The following is a 10,868-nucleotide window of genomic DNA, read 5'->3' as shown; positions in this document are numbered from 1 at the left end:
AAATATCACGACAAAATTATCAAAATCGGTGGTTTTCTATACCTGCATAATTACCCTTATCTTATCATTGAATCGAATTTAAGTTATTGTCTGTAGAAATTTGTCAACACACAAGGCTTATTATTCGAATCACCTGCATAAAGTATTACAGCATTAGATAAACTATCTTTAACAATGTCAATTATTCATCGATTCCGTAGTTTTATATTATTATTTACATTACTAGATTACCTTGAGCTAAAGAGAATCAAGGGAGAGTGAAGCGGATTCATTAGAAGTCCGCCATTTTCAGATAATATTTTAGTAAGAGTATTTATCACACACACACACACACATATACACACACAATTATCATCACACAACATCAATATATATATGTTGATATATACATATATGAGTTGATTTGAAAATGACGAAACCAATCAGAGTAGAGAACACTATTCGCTTCACACTTTCTTGATTCTCTCTGCCGCGCGCGCTTCGCGTGCATCATCAATGTTCTTTTTTATTTGTTATGAACATTAACTATTTTCAGTAATAGATTGCAGATATAAAGGAAACATTCGTGAAAAATAAGAAGCGTTTAGCTTCTTAATAGCGTTTAGACAGTATTTGTACAATATTCACTTTAAGAATTTAATAACAACACTAAAGTTTATAATTAAAGTTAAAAAATACATTTTACAAAGAGATTGAAAGTGTTGTTTAATTCATTGATCCAATTTTAATGTTACAAAAGAAACGTTTGATTTAATCAAGGTTTAATCAAAATATCCTCGAATAAAAAAAAACAGCGGAAATTTTCCAGAGATTATTAACTACATTGCGTATTGCGTATTTATTATGCGACACGTGCATATAATTCATTTACGTAATAATTTTGCATGCAAGAGTAATTACATTGTACTGCACTGAAAATACGTCTATCTCAAAAGAATTTTTCTTATTTATAAGACTCTGATGTACAAGAATAGCCCGATAACCGGATATAAGTGTTGATTAGACATAATATGTATGTACAATCTCTAGCAAAAGGCGTGAATAAAAATGAGGTTCATCTTTAAATTATTGAATGTTTATGGCCAGAATGTTTAATCAAAAAAAAGTATGATGCAATAAATTTAAAGATGGCACATTTTTTAAGCTTCATAAACTATCTTAATCATTGCATATCTAGCTAATTATAAATTGAAATAAAAATTATAGTTTCCTCTTATAAAATTGGTAAGAACTGTTTAAAATACTAATTAATTATCTAATTATTTTTAAGTATAACCTTATATTATTTTTTACAGATAATGTTGATAATAAAAATGTAAAGTAAATTTTCTTCAGAACTTATGCATAATAATAATCTCGTTACTACTAAACGGATCCATACGTATGTTAACAACTGAAAAAAATTTACCGTCTGTTGAAATTAAATAAATGGAAATAACCAATCTCGTTATGTAGCAAATTATTAAATTATTAGCTCCAAAAATCAAATTGTAGGACTCAACAAAATTAGTTTTTTTGTCAAGCTGATAATGATATTGTTCTCGGCAAATCAATGCTTTGTCTTATCAAGGTGCTTATTTATTGTTATCGTTCTTTTGCAAATACATATCTTGTAAGTCGTCATAAAAATAACTTCATTCTTTGTTAGGACAAGAATATTCCTATCGGCCAAAACGTTACAGTGTCCGACGATATCACTCGCGTTTGAACTTTCGTACTTCGCGTATCGCTGCAATTGCTGAACATTGAACAACAAGCTTCTTCCCAGTAAATTTGACGCGAACGTCTCTCGATTGAGTGAGAAAGCGTGTGGGAAAAGTCAGGAGAGAAAGGAAGGTGAGATAAACGGAGACAGACGGAGTCGCTCGGAAAGCAGACGTATTAAATGGAATTAAACAATTAAGCATTTAAGCGAATTAGCACGGATACGCCCGGAACAACGCGTTAGTCGCTCATATGGAACACCAGCGTTCCGCCGCACGACTCGTTTTTTTCCCTCTCTCTAGAGAACAACATGGTGAATGGCATGCTTTAGGGTATTACTTCATCTACCATATCTTGCCGACCCGCTCACTTGAGTTCTGATAATCGGTCGAGCATCGTCTCGTTAATTATTTAAAGCCACATTCGAGATAAACTCGACTTAGTCTGTTTTTCGATTCACGATGGCATGACAGAAAAATTTACGCTCACGACGTGTGAAAACGCGACAAGTTTTTACAATAATAAAAGAAAGATTAATTGTATATAGATAATAAAAAAGAAAGTTAATTATATATTAAAAGACAACCGAAATTAAGAAGATTTGTTTGTTCAGAGAACATCAGTTTTCTAGACAGCCTTCATATCTCAGCATGGTCCATCTGTTAAACGATGCCCTGTTAATTAATTGAAATCATTTGTGAATCAGACAGTAAAATCTATTTAAAAAGGCGACGATGTGTTGGAAAATTCTCACGTTTTGCATGTTTCTACTCATCGTTTCATCTTTAGCTTTGCAACCAAGTTCTACGAATGACGATAACAAAGATAATTTGACAGTGCGCGAGTTTGACGAGGACACCAAGAGAAACTATGACAAAAAAGCAGAATTGCGTAAAAATTATACAAATGACAACGAAGATAATTACGTGCAAGTAAAAATAAAAATTATAAAATCACAATTGTTAAATCACATTATTCCACACGAGATTTGTGATAATATTACTTATATTCACATACTTTGTTGTCCTTTTAATAATTGCTTGGTTCATAAGAATTGCATTGCTGAAGAAAATGAATTTGTTTTCTCGAATGTATATAACTATTCGAACGATTCGATGCAGAATGAAAATAAGAAAGTAGACGAATTTTGTCCAATGATTGTTGAAAATCCGCGCCAACGTAACATTTATTCCCATAATGGAACTATTTATCCTTATTTTGAATTTATTCAATTAACAATCTATTGTCTGATGGATGATGATCAGTTTAATGCGTCTATCTGCTTGAAGGCTATGAATGAAACCTTTTCTGAAGAAATGGATAAGATCGGAAAAGATCTCGCTAATGAGTTCTTGTCAATTGATTTAACCATATTATTCTATAGCAATATAGTGTCTATGCTGTGTTTGTTTTTAATATTCTTGGTGTACTCCATACTGCCAGAGCTTTGTAACATACATAGTTTCATGTTGCGCAGAGTTATCAGTTTGGCGTTTATCGCTCACACGATCGTACTTATTGATTATCTATTCAACGTAAAAGATCTGACGTATTCCATCTGCCTTATAAGCGGTACAGTACAATACAAATCATATAATAATGCAGTCAATACAATGTATACATTAGACTTATTCGTGTACACTTTTGTTAATTATTTTTTAACGGTAAAACTTGAATGTAAAGATTATTAAAACTTTAAAAACTCAAGCATTAATATTAAAATTGAAATTATGTGTGCTTTGTGTACTTTAACGTATAATCAATTTGAGTTTATTTGAATAAATATCTATATGATAGGGCTTTTAAAATTCTGCAGAGTTATGTCTCTCTTAAATCGTAATATATTAGTACGTATTTATTACTTATATTGTTCTCTGTTATAAATCCTTAGTTTAAAAGTTAAAGTAATATTTATTATTTATATTGCTCTTGTTATAAATACTTAATATTATAATATTTAATATTATAACTAAAGTAAAACATTTTGTATAGTTTAGTATAGACTTTTACAGAGATATAGTGATACTTGTCAATTAGCGGCATTTTAAAGTTGTTTATTTCATTGTTGCAGCTCTAATCAAGTATTTCTGCAATTTGACAAGCGATTTTTGGTTAAGTGTAATGAGTTGCGATATGTGGTGGACATTTAGGTAAAAATTGTCAAGTATATTTCTTCATGCTATATTTTATTTATAATGTGAATTTATTTTTATAAGATTGTGATGTTATACAAGAGACACGACATGATGAATTATCATCTGTGATATATATGTATAAATGTATGCGCAATCAGATTATATTTACAACAATACATAAAGATTAAAACGAATATTGTCATGATATTTTGCATTGATCGGAAAAAAAATATATTATCGTGTCGTGTTATGTTGATAGAGAGTATAAAAACAACTACTTTGCTCGAGAAACGACAATTTTAATACAGATGTAGGCTATGTTTCTCTAATCTAAAACGTATAGAGTAACTCGGGGGAATACGCTATATCTAATTTTGAAAGGAAATATCCTTGTAATTATTAATTAAAGAACATAAAACACAAATTGATATTTTTGTCATTATATTTATATTTTGTTATAATTAAAGAAGAGTTTATAATCCTCCTTTTATATAAATTATTTTAACAATAACAAAAAAAAATTCTTGTGAATGTGATATCTCACCCAGTTGTTGGATACGGAAAATGACACTGCTATAATTTTGAAGTATTTTGATAATGGATATCACTAATATACTCTGATTGCAGTTTAGTGCAGGTGACAATATGATACAGATTCGTTTCTTTATGCTATATATTTGAATTAATCAAAATAAGTTAAAAAATACTTTACGTAATAACTAACATAGTTATAACTATATTAAGTTGAATAACACTAACCTTTTATACTTGTTGCGATTAGATTTTACAGAAAGTAATTTGACTTTGCTACATGCATTCCGGGATGAAATGCTAGAGAGAGAGAGAGAGAGAGAGAGAGAGAGAGAACTGTCATTTTCTCCAGATAAAATGCAACATCTTACCCCACGTAGTAATCATTAAATGTAAAAATAAAGAAGATTACAAAACACGTTTGTAACGAATAGGTTACTTGATTCACTAAGAATAATGATCCATTTACACTTGAAGATATAAGTATTACATAGCAACAATATTATACTTTTGAATACTATAAAATAAGATTTAAGCTATATTTTTTAAATTTATTTTGATTAATTTAAAAATATTGCACAAAGAAACAACTGCGCACTGTCGTTTCGTCACCAAATGCAATCAACTGCGTAGATTAAGGTGGTACTCTTTATCAAAAAACTTAAAAATTACGGAGCGGTGGCATTTTGCATGACATGGCATATTTTCCTTATTTATACTACATTTTTCCTATTGGAAATTTCTATCAGATCTTATTTTTCCAAAACAAATAATTAATCTCTATTTTATAAGAGTGCATTCAATTGTTAAAAAAAATAACATTTTAAATTATTAATAAAATTTTTTTAAATTGTAAGATAATTTACGACATAATAATACGAACTATTTTTTGTAATTTTTATTCTCTTTTAAATATTTTATAAATTTTAAAAAATATTGCACAAAGAAACAACTGCGCACTGTCGTTTCGTCACCAAATGCAATCAACTGCGTAGATTAAGGTGGTACTCTTTATCAAAAAACTTAAAAATTACGGAGCGGTGGCATTTTGCATGACATGGCATATTTTCCTTATTTATACTACATTTTTCCTATTGGAAATTTCTATCAGATCTTATTTTTCCAAAACAAATAATTAATCTCTATTTTATAAGAGTGCATTCAATTGTTAAAAAAAATAACATTTTAAATTATTAATAAAATTTTATTAAATTGTAAGATAATTTACGACATAATAATACAAACTATTTTTTGTAATTTTTATTCTCTTTTAAATATTTTATAAATTTTAATCCGATATTGTTTTAATTTTTTCTCTTTTTATGTAATAATACAAGACCACAGTTCTTTAACGAAATTCGATTTCTAATTTTTTAATCAAACATTCTGCTAAATCAAAATTGATTTCATGTTGGTTAAATGTCGATATATTTGAATATATGGTAGTTTATCGTGTCGAAATGTTGTATACCATAAATCGTTATTTTATAATTACATAGAACAGATTTTCAAGATCCTTGATTAAAGGCACATTCGTTTTAATGTACAATGATGATGTATGATTTGCATCGCAATTTGTTTTGTCACTGGCTAAATGTAAAGTATAAACTATATGTTTTGCAGAGATCTTTGGTCGTTACAAAAAAAAGGAAAAAAACAACAAGAGAGAAAAAAGTTCATATATTCCACCATTGCTTGGGGAGGTCCCTTCATTCTTACTATCATCTGTATCATGATGGACTTCGTTCCCGGAGTGCCGAAAAACTTGATCCAACCAGAATTTGGCATCAATAAATGTTGGTTTCATAGTGAGTATATGTCACTGTTAACGTAACTCTATTAACAACACATTTAATTATGATTGAATTTGATAAATCTGAGAATTTATATCAAAAGTAAGAATATGTTTAAAGTCAATAATAAAAAAGGCCAATCAGAGCCGGATGTGTGATGTAGATGCAAAACAAGAAACAAATAAAATTAATTATAAGCGCTGTTATATGTGTGATGTGGATGTAAATTAAAAAAATGAAATTAATTAAAGGCGCCGTTTTATTAGACGTTTTGGTCCACTTCGGACCATCTTCAGTAACTGTAATGAATACAAATATATGAGTAGATCACAAGAAAATGTAGGTTACATGAAAATTGGAGTTATAAATTGATACATACGTTAATAAAAAAAAAATATCCTATGAACTAGCACACGCGAGATCCCGACATCCTCCATAGATCCACAACAGAGCCAACCCTCATCGGCTCCAGCCGTTGAGAGAAGGATGTAATGATGCAAATGTCATGCATGCTATCTCTAAATTATCAAATAATTAATGATATGTAATTGGCCGAAAATCCGAAGACAAGGTGACTCACCAGATCAAAGCGTAAAAGTGCGCGGGAAACCACGGGAACGAGACACACTTGTCAAAGAAAACAGTACAAGTGATCTTATAATGTAACGCTAAATCACAAATAAAACCAGACAGTAACGTATATATACGGAAGGAAATAAGGGCGCACAAAACTCTCACATACTCTCCAAAATTGGGATATATATTTAGTCGAACTGTTCAGTGTCACTCTGCAAGTTTAAACTGTTCTTCTGTCTCTTTATATAGGCCATTTCAGATATTAGCCTTTTTTCCAGGATCGGTTTTTCATATAAAATCTCCAATTAAATTCATGATTCAACAGTCTGTAATCCGTAATGACTGAATGTTGAGTCGCATTCCTGTTTATGTGGTTCCGATGTGTCCTCGTCTTTAAAAATCTGCGAATTTGTCCAACATAAGACACAATTGTTGCAGGAAATTTTATACACTACATTTTTGTGAAATTTATTAGATGTGTCATCTTTTCAAAATTTAGGTATTTTCCGGAAAATATAGGCTTGTGGACCAATCGAATTCCACTAGGCTATTGTTAAAAATAATGGTGACATCAAGATAATCAAGTCTGTTGTCCACGCCCTCCTCCATCGTGAACTGAAATCTCGAGTGTAATGAGTTGAACGTTTTTAAAACATCTTTAAGCATAAAGGAGAAAGCTTCTAACGCGATATCATCTACATATCTGACGTAAAAAGGCAGGTTAATCGGTAAAATCGCGATCGCTCTATTTTCTGTTCTCCAAATCTTGTAACATTAAATCCGCAATGATCGGTGACAGAGGAGAGCCTATGGGTGTGCCAAAAGTTTGTCGGTAAAACAAATTATTAAAAAAGAAATATGTGGAGTCTAATACCAACCGGACAGCTCATAACAACTCATCCCTCGGAATACCGAATTTTTTTTAATGTGTATCCATCTTTTAGCTATACTATCTACATCGCCAAGTCTAATGGTATGTCAGTAAACAAAAACACACCATCAAGCGAAATTAATTTATAATGATCATCAATAAACGTGTCTTTAAATTTTTCTACTAATTAAAAATTATCCGAAACGTGGCTTTTAGCTATTGGTATAGACTCTTGAATAATATTGCAGAGAAATTTCGCCAGAGAATATAATGTGCTATTTTTCGAAGAAATAATAATCCTAAGAGGGCAGTCCGGTTTATGAATTTTTGGCAATTTATAGGCTCTTGAAAGCAAACCGTCCGAGCAATATAAAGATTTTTATAATTTTTCCGATATGTAATTATTATTTTTTCATTCCGTGAGCATTTTTCGGACAATGTTGGTTAATGTTTTTGTCGGACCTTTTTTAACTAATATGTAAGTATCAGTGTCACTGAGCATGCTAGTCATTTTTTCTATGTATCTGTCTTTGTACAAAGCGACGGTAACATTTCCTTTATCCGCTCTAGTAAAGACAACATTCGAGTTCTCACGAATAAATTTCTTCGTAATAGTCGAAGTTTTAATTAAAAATTTATCTTGCGGTTTTTTGATTGATGGAATTGGATAGATTATTGATTATGGGGAAAGATCTATCTGATTGCAAGATGAATACCAGCCGGGAGTCTATCCACGTTCTATTCAACGCTCTTTATGAATTCGATAACAATTTTTTTTTTATGATAGGTAGACAGAAATTTTCGCCTAATTGTAAGAGACAATTGTAAAAGTATGTTTGTTTGTATACGTGCATATGATATAATTTGAGAAGTATATTTTTTATTTCAGCGAATGAGGCATATTGGTTGTATTTTCTTGGGCCTCAAGGTATCAGCGTCATTAGTAGCACTTGCTTATCCATCTATACAGCATTGAAGATCATGCGCTACGAGAAAGACACAACCCATCATATGGAAAATTCAGAAAGGCAATCTTTTAACAACAACAGGCAATGGTTCGTATACAAACATCTTTATATCGATGCATGCTGTCTTGATATGTGCCTCTGTATTCATTCGTCAGCGGCAAAATTAATCACTTTTGATCATTTCGATCCAAGAGAAGGATGATCAGATTTTTTAGATTTTTTTTACCTACGGTAATGTATTTTTATAAGTACGATAAGCTCTCTTGTACAAACACATCGTCGCTGTTCAATCGTGCGCGAAATTTTCTTAATTTCTTTTTCAGAGAAATGTTATAATTTTTTCTCTCTCTATTTTTCTCTCTTTCTTTAAGTTTGAAATTTATCTTTATTATTTTATTTTAATTTAATTTAAACTAATAGCATTTATAATATTATTATTTAAATATCTACGTATATCTGAAAAAAAAATAATTATAATTTTTCAAATAAAACATTTTGTTTATGAAATAACATTTACTTAGAATGTGTTCGTTTATAGCTTAATTTTTATGATCAAATGTATCGTAATTTCAGAAAATGTATGTAAAAAAGATATATTCACTTACAGGTTCAATCTATATCTAAAACTGTTTATCGTGGTATTTATTATGACAGCCATAAAGTGGATTTTAATAATAATATGGGAATTTTGGCTGATTAATAATGTTACAAAGCGGTACATCCATCATATTATTTTTTTGATGGTTCCCGTCCAGTATATCGTTACTTTCATCATATTTGTGTGCAAGAAGAAAATAATGCAATTGCTATTAAAGCATTTCGGTCAGAATCACGGATCTATTCTCAAATGTTCGAGATAAAGCCGATGTTACAAACTTCAACAACTGCGCCACCATCAGAAATAATTTTTCTATGGAAGAATATTAATCTCTTTTTGTGTTGAGGAAGGAAAATCTTCTCAAAAAGATATTGAGAAGTTCGTACTCATCGGCAATACCAGACATTTATCAACTAATACTTCCCTCTTCCTTCCCTTTCCTTATTAATGCGATATGAAAAAACCTGGGGATCGGAAATAGCACTATTTTCAGGTATGAAAGAATATTAATTACGAACCTTCACGCAAAGAGTTTGTCTGATGGGACTAATATTATATAATGTATTCTTGCCAAATTTATTCAACTTTGTCCAAGATACTCAGTATATCTAATTTGATGCGTATAACGCAATGCATATGTATTATACATTTCATATATCTCGCATCCTTTTCTCTTATTCTTAATCTGAAAATAACTTAACAAGATTTAATCTTAATCTGAAATACGATGTCGGTTACATTACAGTATAAACAATTTTAAAATTAATTTATAACAAATTTAACAACAAAACTATTTTTTTCTTTTTCTTTCACTTGCTATCTTTTTATTCAACATTCAATTAATTCATATACCACAAATGTGACGATAAATATATTTTCATGATTGCTTTTTTCAATACAGTGATACAACATTTTACTCAAAGTAAGAAAACGGGGAAGGACTTTTATTATTTTCATCGGTATCCATAAATAACATCTCAATTACATATCAGATTTGATGCATGAGAGAAATTATTTTTATTATTATCTGCGTTTGTATCTACACCCAAAAAATACATACTATATTTAAATAACTAATATTTGTTTAAAATATTTTATAAGTTTATATATCCGCAAATGTGTCTTTTTCTCTCGCAAATTTATAACAGCATATATAAGATATTTTTACTTAAAATATTTTCTGGATTCTAGTAATTCGATTTGCTTGCTATACAGAATTGTCAAAAAATATCTACACATTTACAAATAGAAATATTTCTTTTTTTTTGATAAGAGCTTTTACACTATTTGCAACAATTTTTACTTTCACTTTCCTAAAATTATTATTTACTTCTAAAAGGAGATGTTTTTAATATCAAAATATTTATTTTTCTATGTGCACAACAAAATATAAATCTACTTGTAACAAAAATAAATTTCTTGTTTTGGAATTATATTTCGTTTCTTTTGATTCTGTTGCATGCAATTAAAAGACACATATCTAGTGTTTCTCTAATCTAATGAATATCCTTAAATTAATATATCATGAAACATTCAAATCATAAGCAAATATAAACTTTCTCTTTGATATATCTTTAAAATATTCTTAAAAAGAGAGTAAATTCTTTCTTTAAGTACATGATAATACGATTTTCTACAATTTGTGATGAGTATATTTTAAAACTATTATTAATAAAATATTCTTTGTGTTAG

General features: G+C 29.5%; 1 protein-coding gene across 1 annotated transcript; it reads left to right on the top strand.

Annotated features, from left to right (window-relative positions):
• Window positions 1–2,104: 2,104 nt before the first annotated feature.
• LOC115239614 (G-protein coupled receptor Mth-like) lies at window positions 2,105–10,554 on the top strand. Its single transcript, XM_029814218.1, has 5 exons — window positions 2,105–3,276; window positions 3,776–3,854; window positions 5,994–6,178; window positions 8,500–8,665; window positions 9,186–10,554. The coding sequence occupies exons 1-5, from the start codon at window positions 2,439–2,441 to the stop codon at window positions 9,436–9,438; spliced, it is 1,521 nt and encodes a 506-aa protein (XP_029670078.1). The 5' UTR covers window positions 2,105–2,438; the 3' UTR covers window positions 9,439–10,554.
• The last annotated feature ends 314 nt before the right edge of the window (window positions 10,555–10,868 follow it).

The sequence above is a fragment of the Formica exsecta genome, unplaced genomic scaffold, assembly GCF_003651465.1.
Source record: "Formica exsecta isolate Colony F162 unplaced genomic scaffold, ASM365146v1 scaffold391, whole genome shotgun sequence".
Lineage (NCBI taxonomy): Eukaryota > Metazoa > Arthropoda > Insecta > Hymenoptera > Formicidae > Formica > Formica exsecta.
Note: the sequence above shows the minus strand (reverse complement) of the source record. Positions and strands in the feature narration are given on the sequence as shown.

Excerpts from the sequence above, each read along its gene's own strand:
- LOC115239614 (XM_029814218.1), top strand. The coding sequence starts at position 2,439 with ATGTGTTGGAAAATTCTCACGTTTTGCATGTTTCTACTCATCGTTTCA. Across the intron at positions 3,277-3,775 it reads TTCCATCTGCCTTATAAGCG|CTCTAATCAAGTATTTCTGC; the intron begins GTACAGTACAAT and ends TCATTGTTGCAG. Across the intron at positions 3,855-5,993 it reads GATATGTGGTGGACATTTAG|AGATCTTTGGTCGTTACAAA; the intron begins GTAAAAATTGTC and ends TATGTTTTGCAG.